General features: G+C 44.8%; 1 protein-coding gene across 1 annotated transcript in view; it reads left to right on the top strand.

The window, feature by feature from the left end:
* Positions 1–16,766, top strand: part of LOC141221150 (microtubule-associated serine/threonine-protein kinase 4-like) — a 178,070-nt gene that overhangs the window by 124,911 nt on the left and 36,393 nt on the right. Inside the window, exons 13-18 of the mRNA XM_073666496.1 lie at positions 12,338–12,439; positions 12,591–12,660; positions 13,235–13,302; positions 13,500–13,585; positions 14,414–14,622; positions 16,560–16,698. Of these exons, the coding sequence (XP_073522597.1) occupies positions 12,338–12,439; positions 12,591–12,660; positions 13,235–13,302; positions 13,500–13,585; positions 14,414–14,622; positions 16,560–16,698 (674 nt within the window). The remainder of the gene's footprint in view (positions 1–12,337; positions 12,440–12,590; positions 12,661–13,234; positions 13,303–13,499; positions 13,586–14,413; positions 14,623–16,559; positions 16,699–16,766) is intronic.

The following is a 16,766-nucleotide window of genomic DNA, read 5'->3' as shown; positions in this document are numbered from 1 at the left end:
ATGTTCGGACCCAAACGATCAATAAGTGATCACCTATCCTGTAGAGCCCATGGATCGGTGATAACTTGTTTTAACCAAAGAAGCCCTTTAATGCAAACTAACGTAGTTGTACATCCCAGTTAGTGTCGCACAGTAGATGTGCAGGAGCCGCCTGTCAATGCTCCACTATAACAGGGAGAGCGGATAACAGATATTTGCATATGGCTGTAGGTGGGCCCCTAGAGTCAGTTCTCCCTGTGGGCCCCAGACACCCCAGTCCGACCCTGGAGAGAAACACAAATTGCGGAATATTCTACATCTTTTTCAGGTATTTCATAATTTTGTACTTGAGAGGTCTAAGCAGGACAATAGTGTAGAAGAAGTGTCAGATGGTGACAATGATTCTGACTGTAATGTGGAAAATGAACAAGAAGTAAGACACGTGTCTGTAACTGAAGGTGACCTTGGGTCTGACCAAGAGACGGACATACAGAAACCTGACATGGGAGGAGACATGACTGACATACGAGAAACCGACATACTAGGTGATGTGGGAGAAGACGTGAGTGACGTAGGAGGAATGGACGTACAAGAGCCACTAAAAATATCAGAGAATTCAGGAATTACCCAGGCTCAACTGCAAATTAAAAGGAGGAAAAATTTGCTGAAATTATACAAAATCATGCCAAAATATGATGTCAAAATCCATGCCTGTAGAAATTCAGAGACATTTGAGAGCTTCTCTGATAAGTTTGATTTATCCAATGAGGAGAGGAATCAATTATTTAAAATATGGATTCCTGTGACATTGTCCAGATGTTACTCTCCTAATGGATGGGAAAATGATTCGGACAGGTTAAGATATTTGATTTATTGTGTCACAAAGGATTTTCCCAACATAGAAGATCTGCAGAAACTAAGGATTGGTAGGAAGGAATGTACATATACATTCATGTCCATATTTGAACGGTTGTACAAAGCTCTCATCAAAAATGGAAAAGTACAACAAATCATAACAACTTTTGTACAAAAATTCAAATTCCTAAATCCAGTTTCCCAAGTTATTGCATCACAAAAATTCATTATTTGAATGTGCGCAGTTGCTGGATTTTGTTAGAAAACATGAAAGTTGTGAAAAGAAAATAGATCAAGTTAAATTTGTAAAACCAGAAAAGGTAAAATCTTACCAAAAGCCAATATCAACCTCTCCTAGACTGAGTCATCCCCATAGTGAACTCTATCAAATACGCAGAAGATTTCATATCTGTTATAAGCCATATCAGCCAGTGCAAAGGTCCATCTCTTCACAGAAAGAGTTAAAAATCCAAAGCTGTGACTTCTCCCTGGAAAGGAAAATGGCTGAAACTGATGGACAAAGTCAGGTGAGACGACCGGCTCACAGTGACATCATGGAATGTGGACGGAAGGACAGGCAGTTCTCTGAGGTTTTGAAGGATAGAAAAATGTCTTTCCTAAATAGGGCGTTCCTGGAGATATTTGAGAGAGACAGAAGATTTGGTTTAGGGAGTGGCTAAGAAAAAACTGTAATGATAATGTAGCATAGAAGTGTTACAATGTCTCAATATTTATTTATAATCTTATACAGTAAAATTGTAGTTACATAGTTTCTAATAGTTCATATATATATATATATACACACACTTGTCTAAGTAGAGATTGTGTATAATTGTATTTATATATATATTTATAAAAATATATATATATTAATTAATAAATTAGAACTTCATATATAAATTTAAGTAACAATATTTTGAATTACATTAGAACCAACTAATATATGTATAAGATATTTAAATAATGCTGTTTCTGTATTAATTTGATATTTAATTTTATTTTCTTATATTTCCTTAGAGTTTTCATTCCAAAGCAGGATTTGATCAAACAACTCTAAAATGGATTTATTTCTTTATTCACACAGGAAGCTGAAAATTGCATGATTTATGTGTAACATTAATTAATATTTTCTATGCATGAAGTGTTTATTTTATAACAAGTAGCTTTACAGCATGACGTATGACAGCTGAGGCCTTTGAACTTTGAGCTAATAGTATAGGATCCCATTCATTCTATTTTCAGCTGATGTAACTTAAGACCGGGCAGCCAGTGAAAAAAGAATCTAAGTCAAGAGTTTTTTCAAGTGTCTGAAATTCCAGTGACTTACTCTCATATTATATATATACTTCTACTTGGGGAATATTCAAAGAAATATTAAGATATTAAATGCGCATTAATAAATTGGGATACAATTTTGGGTTAAATATATATATATATATAAAACTTCATATGTGGAATGTTTGAGTTGAACAGATCTGTGAATGTCAGAGTGAAGGTGACAGATGAGTAAATCAGCAGCTGCTAAGTGTGATTGATGTGACAGAGGCCTCGTATGTTTGTATGTTTGAGAAAAAAATGTTTCTTTATGTGAAGGTACAAAAATATATTTAATTCTGAGAAAATTATAATATAATTAGGTATTATCTACATGATATATACGTTTCTATACATAATTAAGTAATTATTATTTCTTGATTTAACTAATAGTGGATAAGGGCAACCACACATCAAATGGTTTACAAAGCAAATTTATATTTAGAATAATTTTCCACGTGATAATATTCTTGAATAACTATGATATTATTTTTTATGGTTCCCTAAATAGGTACACACCTCTCTGTAGACAAATCTATGCTACTCATCGATATGAAATTTATGCAAAATATTTATAGAAGAATAACTTTTTAATTTGGTTCTGATATATACATAAATTATTTTATAAAATAATATTTTTGGTATTAAGGGGGAAAATGTGTTTTTGATCCTGATTACATAATCACTTTTGATCAATACTTATTTTTCACACATTTTAATAAAGGTAAAATAATAATAAGGTACAATGATATAATTAAGAAGGGTATTACATGCAAAGTTACATAATTTAATAATTTTTTGGTGATACAAGGTTATGACAAATATGAAATCATCCAGATAATGGAAATATAAGGGAATTTTATAGAGAATATAATTACTTTGCATTTGTCATCAACACATAAAGGCCTTATTTTTATTCTTATTTTTATTCTTAATTTTATTTTTCATTTTTAAAATTTTATTCTTGCTTTCTTCTTATTTTCCTATTTTTCATTTTTTTAATTCTCAATTTTTGATTTTATTTCGGTTCAATATCTCAATTGAGAAAACACATTAATATTTAATAAAGTAATGTCTAGTACAAAGAATATTGCTTCATTAAATATAATTATATTAATTAATATAAGAAAAATGTTTCAATTTTCTGAGTAAACAACAATTCTTTCATTCATACATTCATATATTTATTCATTTTAGTTCAGGAGTATACATTCTTTGGTATTATTGGTTTAATAAAGATATAAACACTTGTTGTTTCAAAACACACTGACACCTATGGGTTGGAAAAGGTAATTACACCTATGACATAAAAATATTTTATCACATGGAGAACTTGATTGAATTACTATCTATTATTGTTTATTATTCCAAACATAATTTATTTAATATTTTGATAATAATTAGATGGATATTATTGATTGCTATGGTACGCTGTGATATTATAGGTTAGGAAAAATTGCCAGATTTGGTATCAGATTAGGGAATGAAGACTTCAATCAAGACATCGCAATTATGAATTCTATCTTAATAAAGACTTTTCATATTTATAAATCAAAGAGACTCTCAAAAGTTACAAGAAGAAGCAACTGATATCCGGACGTCTCAGAAGGTAACAGGTGTGAATGCTGAGTGATAATAGACTGTGTCAGATACAATTCACACCACTGATCACCGGGACGGCAGAGGACGATGATCCTATATGAACTGTGTTGTGCTCAAGTTTCATCACGTTCCAGTGGTTTCTTATCACCTGCAACGCTTCAATGAAAGCTGGTGAACAGGTAATACCTGACATATGTGTCCTGAATATAAAGGACTGAGTACTGGTTATGGGGCTATATAAAGCAGGGAAGTGTCAAGTTAACCCTTGCTTTACTGACCAAAGACGTCACATCTGTTCCAAAAGTGACACGAGACCAGTGCGGACACACGGAAGATTCCAGAACTACGTAAGTCCAGGTGACATCACACAGATATTAAAGCTACATTTCATCCATGGACTTTGTTTTCTTATCATCTGACACACATGATCTTTCTAATAAAGACTACAGTTTATAGACTGCACAATGATGAATACAATTATGGACTGTACAATATCTACACGCTGTCATTTATTTCAAAGGAGTTTTCATCTAAAGACTGTGTTATAAAAGAACCAAGAAGAAGACGAGACGACGACCCGATGACATCAGACGATGACGATTGGACCCGCGATTGCTTCAATTTAGATATAGGGAAGTATAATTATACATATTAAATGAATATTAGTCACGGCTTACCATAACATGAATTCACATCATTATATAACAATAATCCGATATTGATATTAATAATAATAATAATAATAATAATAATATCAATATTATTATTATGGAAATTTAATAATATTGCCAAGGAAGAAGAAAAGGAAAAAAATGATTGTTATCCTAATGATAAACCTGTCTTCTTTTGAGGATTTTTCAGTCCTTTTTATCCTCAAAAAGGGGGGAATGTTAAATAATTAATAATCGATAATCATTTTTCTTAAATCTGAGTTCTATGCCTCAGCCATCGTGTCTAGTTGACATGCGCTATTTGTGTGTGTATTTTTGGTTCACTACCATATGTAGAACAGGTGTCCATACGACTGGCTATAAAAGCCCATGGTACAGAAAGGGGGGGGCTCTCTTGCTCTTCCCACCCCACAAGACACAGAATCTTCATGCTGAGAAGTATCTGACATGTAGGCCTGGACACGTGCTGGATAAAGACATGATTTACCAGCCAGGATCCAAGGAAAGATGGGTGAATCTCAACAATGAAGCTAATTATGGACAAATGGACAATTACTTTATAACTAATTATTGTATGTACCTGCTGCAATCTGATTCTATTTAATGGACAATCCAAGAATAAATCGATACATTTTTTTTATAAGAATATTGTGATATTGATACTTTGCGAAGTCCTCAGTAGAAAAAAATAATACAGAAAGAGTATTATTTTACAGTGTTACAGGGGCCCACTGAGACCCTTTCGCCCAGGGCCCACGAAAACCTGGAGCCGGCCCTGGTTGAAAGCAGTGATGGAGGAGGGAGCATCATGTGACACTCCCTCTCCCATCATTCCTCCTCTGCGTCTGACGCAGCGGCATGATGACGCGCCACGCTGTGCCAGACAGTGGAGCTGGCAGCTGCTGAGGTGATCAGCTGCAGAGACTGAAGCAGCAGGGAACGAGGAGCGGTAAGTATGTATTTATTTATAAATCAGTGTGTACTGATAATACTGGAGGACTGGGGCTGCATTTTACCCTATGGTGGGGGACCGCATTTTACTCTTTGGGGGGCTGCACTATACTGCGTACAGGACCATGGGGAGTGCATTATACTGTGTGCAGGACCATGGCGAGTGCATTATACTGTGTGGAGGACCATGGGGTGTGCATTATACTGTGTGGAGGACCATAGGGTGTGCATTATACTGTGTGGAGGACCATAGGGAGTACGTTATACTGTGTGGATGACCATAGGGAGTGCATTATACTGTGTGGAAGACCATAGGGAGTGAACTATACTGCGTGGAAGACCATAGGGAGTTCATTATACTGTGTGGAGGACCATAGGGAGTGCATTTTACTGCATGGAGGACCATAGGGAGTGCATTATACTTAGTGGAAGACCATAGGGAGTGCAATGTACTGTGTGGAGAACCATAGGGAGTTCATTATACTGTGTGGAGAACCATAGGGAGTTCATTATACTGTGTGGAGGACCTTAGGGAGTGCATTATACTGTGTGGAGGACCTTAGGGAGTGCATTAATCTGCGTGGAGGACCATGGCGAGTGTCTTATACTGTGTGGAGGACCATGGCGAGAGTCTTACACTGTGTGGAGGACCATGGTGAGGATCTTACACTGTGTGCACTTTCTGCTGCTCACGGCACTTTACTAAAACTGTGGATGGATGTTAGCAGAAATAACCATATCAAACCCACTAAAATGTAACGCTAATTCCCAGGTGCCGGTACGTGTGATCCTGATGCGGCACACTGTTGCCACACGTGTGACAAACAGGGACACACGGGACACGGATATCTCTGGTACCGTTTTTTCCTTTCCGGTACTGGAAATATATGGACGTGTGAAACCGGCTTTATAGGGAGTCTGGCCGACTCTGACAGCGGCTCACCGCTCCTGCAGCTGCACGATCTCGCGACCTAAACACAACAAGGTAAAGGATTGAACTTTATAAAGACAACGATCAATGACAATGATGTAAATGATTTATCACTTTTTATTAATTCTTCAATACCTTCAATATTTGTCACAGTTGTTAATAGTAAACTAAAATGTTCTATGGAGAAAAAAAAGACAAATGAGGAATAAACCTACACATTATTTCCCATATGACGGAGTATATCTTTTGGGTGTGTTCACAATTGGCTGTTTTTCTGCGGCAATAACACTGCACTTTAAAGTACGAGCTTAGTGAATGAGATTTCTGAAGTCTCATTCACATGCTGCGTTTCTTTTCTAGTGTGTTTTGTATTCTGCAGCTTGTCAATCCTTTTAGGGCCGTTGCAGCGTTTTTCACCAATTCAAATGAATGAGAAAAAAAACAATTAAAAACACAGCAAAAACGTGCGTATTTTACTCAGTGTTTTTCCTGCCACCAGTTTGGTTTTTGTTGAACAAAAAATGCTGCAAAAATGCAGCGTGTGAACATACCCTTATACTGGTTGTGTTCTAACTGGAAATAAAAGAGAACGGTCATGATAACATGGAGATGGATTTTATTCTATGGAGTTTCCACTGTACACATTGCTCGGCAGCATCTGTTTGTGCAGAGTCGCCTCATGAAGATTCTATCACAAGATTCCATCATGACATCACTGGTGATGCTCGCCCATTATGACATCACAGCTCACAGTCACTACTTCTACAATGTACACAGGGTAGCGGGTGCCATTTTGGCTCCATAGCTAGTTACTGAGCGCACTTACAGTTTCTCACTATGGCCGCATTTTTTCTGGATAATTTTCAGGTACAAGCACTATGGGGTATTCTTATCAACAATCGCCCTAACATTGTGCTTCTACCACCCGATGGCGTTCTCAGCTTCACTCACCGGCTGGTGGTGCAGCTAGTAAGGAACTGCCTGACCAAACACCAACAAGGTCATCTCACCTCAGAGTATGTGACGGATTTACTTCATAACATCAGGACATTACTGCAGCAGGTAAATAGCGGACGCTCCGCACAAAACTTCTCCATATAGATAACTAGCTATTGAACCCGTTCTACACCCTGGTGACAAGCATTTTTATTGGTACAATTTCGGCACCATTTTTTTAAAGACACTGTGTCTGCGAATTCACACATAGAGTGTCTTCAATAAAATGGAGCCGGATAGCGTAGTATGCGCACACGCAAACCCCCATAGCCTCCCCACGTCCAGCAGGAGACCCCCATACCCTCCCCACGTCCAGCAGGAGAACCCCATAACCTCCCCACCTCCAGCAGGAGACCCCCATAGCCCCCCCCACGTCCAACAGGAGACCCCCATAGCCTCCCCACGTCCAGCAGAAGACCCCCATAGCCTCCCTACGTCCAGCAGGAGACTCTCATAAACTCCCCACGTCCAGCAAGAGACCCCCATAGCCACCCCACATCCAGCAGAAGACCCTCATAGCCTCCCTACGTCCAGCAGGAGACCCCCATAGCCTCAATGCATCAAGCAGGAGACCCCTATAACCTCCCCACGTCCAGCAGGAGACCCCTATAGCCTCCGCACGTCTAACAGGAGACCCCCATAGTCTCCCCCGGTCCAGCAGGAGACCCTCATAGCCTCCCCACGTCCAGCAGGAGACCCCCATAGCCTCCCCATGTCCATCAGGAGACCCCCATAGCCTAAACACGTCCAGCAGGAGACCCCCATAGCCTCCCCACCTCCAACAGGAGACCCCCCATAGTCTCCCCACGTCCAGCAGAAGACCCCCATACCCTCCCCATGTCCAGCAGGAGAACCCCATAACCTCCCCACCTCCAGCAGGAGACCCCCATAGCCCCCCACCTCCAACAGGAGACCCCCATAGCCTCCCCACATCCAGCAGAAGACCCCCATAGCCTCCCTGCATCCAGCAGGAGACCCCCATAGCCTCAATGCATAAAGCAGGAGACCCCTATAACCTACCCACATCCAGCAGGAGACCCCTATAGCCTCCACACGTCTAGCAGGAGACCCCCATAGTCTCCCCCGGTCCAGCAGGAGACCCTCATAGCCTCCCCACATCCAGCAGGAGACCCCCATAGCCTCCCCACGTCCATCAGGAGACCCCCAGAGCCTCCACACATCCAGCAGGAGACCCCCATAGCCTCAATGCATCGAGCAGGAGACCCCCATAGCCTCCCCACGTCCAGCAGGAAACCCCCATAGCCTCCGCAGGTCTAGCAGGAGACCCCATAGCCTCCCGTGGTCCAGCAGGAGACCCTCATAACCTCCCCACATCCAGCAAGAGACCCCCATAGCCTCCCCACATCCAGCAGGAGACCCTCATAGCCTCCCCATGTCCAGCAGGAGAACCCCATAGCCTCCCCACGTCCAGAAGGAGACCCCTTTAGCCTCCACACATCCAGCAGGAGACCCCATAGCCTCCCCATGTCCAGCAGGAGAACCTCATAGCCTCCGCACATCCAGCAGGAGACCCCCATAGCCTCCCCTGGTCCAGCAGGAGACCCTCATAGCCTCCCCACATCCAGCAGGAGACCCCCATAGCCTTCCCACGTCCAGCAGGAGACCCCCATAGCCTCCACACATCCAGCAGGAGACCCCCATAACCTCCGCACATCCAGCAGGAGACCCCAATAGCCTCCCCACATCCAGCAGGAGACCCCCATAGCCTCCATACATCCAGCAGGAGACCCCCATAGCCTCCCCACATCCAGCAGGACACCCCCATAGCCTCCATACATCCAGCAGGAGACCCCCATAGCCTCCGCATGTCCAGCAGGAGACCCGCATAGCCTCCCCACCTCCAGCAGGAGACCCCCATAGCCTCCATACATCCAGCAGGAGACCCCCATAGCCTCCACACGTCCAGCAGGAGACCCCCATAGCCTCCGCACATCCAGCAGGAGACCCCCATAGCCTCCCCACATCCAGCAGGAGACCCCCATATCCTCTGCATGTCCAGCAGGAGACTCCCATAGCCTCTGCACGTCCAGCAGGAGACTCCCATAGACTTCTCACGTCCAGCAGGAGACCCTCATAGCCTCAATGCATTGAGCAAGATACCGCATAACCTCCCCATGTACAGCAGTAGAACCCCATAAACTCCTCATGTCCAGCAGGAGACCCCCATAGCCTCCCAACATCCAGTAGGAGACTCCTATAGCCTCCCCACGTCCAGCAGGAGACCCCATAGCCTCTGCACGTCCAGCAGCAGACCCCCATAGACTCCCCACGTCCAGCAGGAGACCTCCATAGCCTCCACCCCTCCAGCAGGAGACCCCCTTAGCATCCGCATGTCCAGCAAGAGACCCCGATAGCCTCCCCACGTCCAGCAGAAGACCCCCATAGCATTCGCACGTCTAGCAGGAGACCCCCATAGCCTTCCCCGGTCCAGCAGGAGACCCTCAAAGCCTCCCCACGTCCAGCAGGAGACCCCCATAGCCTCCCCACGTCCAGCAGGAAACCCCCATAGCCTCTGCACGTCCAGCAGGAAACCCCCATAGCCTCCCCATGTCCAGCAAGAGACCCCCATAACCACCCCACATCCAGCAGGAGACCCTCATAGCCTCAACGCATCGAGCAGGAGACCCCCATGGCCTCGCTACGTCCAGCAGGAGACCCCCATAGCCTCCGCACGTCCTGCAGGAGACCCCCATAGCCTCTGCACGTCCAGCAGGAGACCCCCATAGCCTCCGCACGTCCAGCAGGAGACCCCCATAGCCTCCGCATGTCCAGCAGGAGACCCTCATAGCCTCCGCATGTCCAGCAGGAGACCGCCATAGCCTCCTCACGTCCAGCAGGAGACCCCTATAGCCACTGCATGTCCAGCAGGAGACCCCCATAGCCTCTGCATGTCCATCAGGAGACCCCCATAGCCTCCGCACATCCAGCAGGAGACCCCCATAGCCTCCCCACGTCCAGCAGGAGACCCCCATTGCCTCCCCACGTCCAGCAGGAGACCTCCATACAGAGGCGTACATAGGAATCATGGGGCCCCATAGCAGAAGCGCTAAATGGAGCCCCTCCAAAAAAGTGAAAATTGTCGGGGGTCAAGGAAGAGCATATGTCATAACTTTCCAGCCTTTACACAGTAATTTTTCTCCTGCTGAAGTCCTAGATTCCTCTTTTATTTCCCTATAAGGTATGATGCCAACAACAGTGCCCCCCCTAAACACAGTATGTTACCCCCATGGTGAATTCCTCCACATGCACAGTATAATGACTCTACCGTACCCCACCTCAACTCTCAAGGCAAAGTATGGTGACTCCAACACAGTATGATCCCCCAACTGTGACCCCCACACAGCCCTCCATGTAGTATAATGGCCCCACACCTCTCCACACAGTATAATGCACTCGCCATGGTACTCCACACAGTATAATGCACTCGCCATGGTCCTCCACACAGTATAATGCACTCGCCATGGTCCTCCACACAGTATAATGCACTCCCTATGGTCCTCCACGCAGTATAATGCACTCCCAATGGTCCTCCACACAGTATAATGCACTCCCTATGGTCCTCCACACAGTATAATGCACTCCCTATGGTCCTCCACACAGTATAAGACATTCTTCATACAGAATACTGGCCCCCATATAGTCCTCTCCATACAGTATACTGGCCTGCATATAGTCCTCCATACAGTGTACTGGCCCCCATATAGTCCTCCATACAGTATACCGGCCTCCTTATAGTCCTCTATAGAGAATACTGGCCTCATATAGTCCTCCACACAGTGTATGGGTCCCAATATAGCCCTCCATACAGTGTATTGGCCCCCATATAGTCCTCCATACAGTATACTGGCCCCCATATAGTCCTCTATACAGAATACTGGCCCCCATAGAGAATACTGGCCCCCATATAGTCCTCCATACAGTGTACTGGCCCCCATATAGTCCCATATAGTCCTCAATACAGTATACTGGCCCTCATATAGTCCTCCACACAGTGTATGGGCCCCCATATAGTCCTCCCTACAGAATACTGGCCCCCATATAGTCCTCCCTACAGAATACTGGCCCCCATATAGTCATCCATACAGTATACTGCCCCTCATATAGTCCTCCACACAGTGTATGGGCCCCCATATAGTCCTCCATACAGAATACTGGCCCCCAAATAGTCCTCCATACAGTGTACGAGCCCTTATATAGTGTATGGGCCCCAGGCCTCCATATATTAAAAAAAAAAAAAAATGACATACTCACCTCACCTGCTGCCGCTGCTCTGCTCCGGACTCCTCAGCGTCGCTGTCTTCCCGCTCTGCACTGTGACTGCTCAGCAGAGGGTGTGGTGGAAAGACGTCATCCCACCCTCTAACCTGAGACGTCACAGCACAGGACGCGGAAGACACCGGAGCTGCGGAGGCACGGGGAGAGGTAAGTATTGTGCCGGGGCCCTGAGCGGAGCGGGGCCCCCTGCCTGCTCAGGGACCTGGCACTTGCCCTGGTGCTAACGCCGGGCCTGGGAGCGGAGCCTGTTGCAAGGGCCCCGATGCGGGGCATACACAGTGCAGGCGACTGTTATGGGCCCCCCCCCCGGCTCACGGGCCCCATAGCAGTGGCGTGGCCTGCCGCCATTGGCGGTACGCCACTGCCTCCATAGCCTCCCCACTTTTAGCAGGAGACCCCCCATAGCCATGATGAAATGACGCATACCTCTATTTCTGGCACCACACTCCTCCTCCATCCCCGTCCTCCTCCCGGTCTGGATGTGTTCTTCTGTCTGCGGCCACATTGTGCAGGTACAGTGCGCTTGCGCAGTCTATAGAGGCTTCGGAAAGAAGGACCCATCCCTGGTTATATTATAGATAATGGTGGGATAGAAGTTTCTTTCCTCCAATATAAAACACGATGAGTCCCCAGAGTTATTGTATCTGCAGAGAGGAGCAAATGTCACATACAATGGCGGCCTCCTCCATTGTGACCTTTCTCATCTCCAAATTTTCCTTTTTGTTTCTTTTCCTCTTTTTAGGCTGAAGAAAGATCTCAATGTGGAGATTTTGCTTTTATTAAAGACCTGGCCGAAAAAGTCCTGTGTGTACTGGAGCGTCCGGCCCGCTCATTGGAACGCCTGGTAAGGAGCCGTCATCTTCTCTAGCACACGTCTGATTTGTACAGTTACAATTGGCTGCATCTGTAAATGCAGGTTTAGTCCTTCCTGATTTATCTATGTGATGATTTAGTGTAAGGTTCCACATGTTAATTATATATATTATATCTACCAGGAAACAGCAGAAGGCGACACCAAAGACGAGCAAAATCTAATCCCGGGACTGAACAGCGATCTGACTACAGGTAAGCCGATCACCCGACCTCCTACAAGAAATATCCAGATATTATACAGAACAGGGAATAATCTTACATTTACTCTGTATATTCTGTGTAATGGGAACCTGTCAGCACATTTTTGCATATTGTGGTATGACTGTACTGGCCATTTCTCTGTAATAATTTTTTGCAGAAATCCAATGTCTCAGTCAAGGGAAATCTAATGTAGAAGCCGTATACAAATCAGCATGGAAGTGCACTGGGGGCGTGGAAGAAGAAATCCATACTGTGACACGCCCCCAGTGCACTTCCAGGATAATCTGCATATGGCTCCTACGCTTCAGCTCTCTTACCATCACTCACATGTACAGCGAGGGTGGGGGGGTCCTCATTCATGTGATGATTGGGGGAGTCCTTCATCATTTCCATTACGTTTATTCATGGATGCTCCGTACGTTCTCATATTTAGAATCCCTATATAATAAGTATTATTCCCATTTACAGACATCTTGTCATGTCTGAGTTATATTGTTGTAATATATATGTAGGATTAATATCGTCTAATACATTTTATTTCTTCATCATTTTTTCACTCTTTTAGAAACAACTGTGTTGGCGGATGCTGACAGTAGAATCTGTGAGATCCCGGAGATCCAAGAATCTGACGGTGTAAGTATCATGGAGAGAGATGTCGGTGTATCACCAGATTATGGGGTGGGAATGACACCTCCAGTATTGTCCCCCATATAACCATGGGATGTCTCTATTCTAAGAGGAGATGACAGAAGGGAGACGTTTTTGCATCTGGAGCTTTTTTCCAGCAGCTTCTATATCTTTATATACCGTAATTTCTTATTCTTTTATAGAGCGTGATCAAATCATTGACCCCGTCAAGACAGCCGCATAAGAGCGACTATGGGACATCCAAACTGATCAGCAGTGGAAGTTTTGGGTGAGTTTTCTGTTGGCATAATCCACATTTCTCAAGGTTCCCAATGACAATGCTCCAGACTCTGTGCTCTTCCCTTCAGTGTTATCATAGGGAAATTATATGATCTGTAGGAAAACAAACTATTAAGGAAAGGGATTAAAATAGAATAATATATTACACCTGCCTGTCCTAGACCCTCATCTGTTCTTACACTGCCACCCCCATCAGAGCTTCCCCCTCCTCCGCACCGGTCTGTTCTTTTCGGAATCCATTAGCGAACTGATTATAGTAATTGGCAACACATGGTCAAGTGAGGGGGTGACACGAAATTTCATCAATGACATCTGCACCCCCCAACCTCCACCATGACCATGTGAGTCTACTCCCTGGTCTCAGCAATAAAGACTGGCACAGAGGACAAGTGGCTATAATGGGTTTCATTTTTTGTAACTCCTTCGCTCCCCTCCATTTATTATGTTGTTATGTCTTGGGGTATGCGGGAGCATAATTAACGTCATGTTATGGCAATTGGAGCACTTTTAATTTGGACCAACTTTTATTTGCACTGAATCGTATCTACTGGTCTAATGTAGTGAATCTGCCCAAGAATAATTTCAGTAGATTCTCTCATCTGTAATGTGACCTGGGTGAGGGCTCCGGCGGACGTGGCATTGTGGACACCTCCCATAGGTGATCTATGTAGTGATCTTTTATCAAATTCTAGACATGGATTTCCAGTGACGGACAGACTTCTAGCATTAAACATTAGTACAAAACATTATATAATGACTTCTATAGATGTTCTTGTAGTAAAGATTCATTCTAACCATTGATTCTCTTTCTCTCCAGTGCCGTCTACTTAGCGCACCATAAAGACTCACACCAGATCTTTGCTTTGAAGAAAATGTTCAAGCGAAACCTGAACACTCCAAAAAGAGTGGCATTGGCCTTTCTGGAGAGGGACATCCTAACATTCGCAGATTGTCCCTTCGTGGTCTCCATGCTCTGCTCCTTTCCAACAAAATCTCACCTGTGTATGGTCATGGAGTATGTAGGAGGTAGGACATGTATATTGTAGTATATTCAGCCCATGTCTGCTTACATCTTATCACTGCTCTTATAATTAGGATAATTAGGACAGTTACATCCTCACAGTGCATTTACTGTAGGTTTTCTATTACCAAGATGCCTGGAAATTCATTGATCTGTGTGCACCGGTGCTATGGTGCCAGTGAGTCAGATCGGGCCTGGCACCGCTCGGCACTGGGCCCCATTCCACCACCTGTCATCACAATTTCAGTGGTATTCACATTGTCAGAATATGAATACCGATGAAAACAATGGTGGATCAGGGAGCCAAAGGTTCCTAAATCCACCATTCAGCCTCCGCAGATGGGTCCGAGACTCCGTGTATTGCAGGTTCTTCGATGTCGCCACAATATTGCATCTGTAGTGTGGAGTCTCAGTACTTACACTGCACAGGTGGTGCTGGTGGGGGCCATAACACTGAGTGATGGGGCAGGTGGAGACCATATGCTGAGTAGTAGGGCTGGTTGGGGCCATAATACTGAGTGGTGAGGCTGGTGAGGGCGATAATTCTAAATGGTGAGGCTGGTGGGGGCCATAACACTAAGTAGTGGTGGGGGCCATAATACTGAGAGGTAGGGCTGGTGGGGGCTATAGTACTGAATGGTGGGGCTGGTGGGTGCCTTACTACTAAGTGGTGGGGCTGGTGGGGGCCATAACACTGAGTGGTGGGGCTAATAAGGGCCATAATTCTGAGTAGTGGGGTTGGTGAGAGCGATAATACTGAGTGTTGATACTGGTGGGGGCCATAATACTGAGAGGTGGGGCTGGTGGAGGTGGTAGTACTGAGTGGTGGGTGCCTTACTACTAAGTGGTGGGGCTGGTAGGGGCCGTAACAATGAGTGGTGGGGCTGGTGAGGGCCATAATACTGAGTGTTGAGGCTGGTGGGGGCCATAATACTGAGTAGTGGGGCTATTGTGTGCCTTACTACTAAGTGGAGGGACTGTTGGGGGCAATAACACTGAGTGGTGGGGCTGCTGAGGGCCATAATACTGAGTGGTGGGGCTGGTGAGAGCAATTATACTTAGTTGTTGGGCTGGTGGGGGCATAATACTGAGTTGTGAGATTGGTGGAAGCCATAATACTGAGAATTGAGGGTTGTGGGTACCATAATACTGAATGGTGTGCCGTGTGAGGGGCTATAGGGGACTGTGAATGCCGCTATATTGAGTTGGTGACTGTACATGCCCCTACACCCCCTGTGGGTCCTCATATTGAATGGTGTGCAGTGGGGGTCCTTATTCTGTGTGGGGATCCTAATTCTGTTTGATTGGCTTTGGGGGCCATCATACTGAGTGGGCAGTGGTGGAGACCATTATATTGTCTGAGGGGCTATGGGGGCCATTATATTAAGTAGGGGGGGCTGTGGGCGTCATTATACTGAGTAGGGGGCTGTGACTGGCCTCATACTGAGTGGGGACATTATAGACAGGTGCTACATTATATCTGTAAGGTGAAACTGGATTAAGATTTCACTGTGGGGATATCTAACTCAGTCTGTGGGTGGGGGCATTTTTGGGAGCATCATATGCTAAAATGGCTATAAAAGGTGTATTGCTGTTGAGAACATCGATTGACTTCAGTAAGGGTTTTTTTTGAAGGGGCGTGCAGTTAGAACTTTTGCTATGGTGCCCTGAGATTTCTCTGTCCGCCACTGTCTGTGTGATCTCCCTGTAAGTCCGCACTGAGCATGTCAGTATCTCCAGCTGTAGACGAGATGTGACATCACTTTATGTTATTAGTTACATGGACGACATTTCTCCATCGATTCAGACTAATATTATGTGCACTATACATTATATCTGTTTATATTCTCTCCTATCCCAATGTCTCCGCTCACTTCCCATTATACATCATGGTGATCTGCTGTGTAAACCACTCACCGGTCATATTTCCTTTCTTCTATAGGTGGTGACTGTGAGACCCTCCTAAGCACCAGGGGTCCTCTATCTGTCCCCTTGGCCCGCTTATACTTTGGAGAAGCGGTTCTTGCTGTGGAATACCTCCATAGCTACGGTGTGGTGCACAGAGACCTGAAGCCGGATAAGTAAGTGCCCCTCGTAGTATAATAAAGGGGGGAAGTTATCATTTATTATCATACGGTCTGTGAGGCTA

This window comes from Phyllobates terribilis, unplaced genomic scaffold, assembly GCF_046119375.1.
Source record: "Phyllobates terribilis strain yellow unplaced genomic scaffold, ASM4611937v1 Scaffold_323__1_contigs__length_2155407, whole genome shotgun sequence".
NCBI lineage: Eukaryota > Metazoa > Chordata > Amphibia > Anura > Dendrobatidae > Phyllobates > Phyllobates terribilis.
The sequence above is the reverse complement of the archived record's forward strand: the minus strand, read 5'-3'. Positions and strand labels throughout refer to the sequence as shown.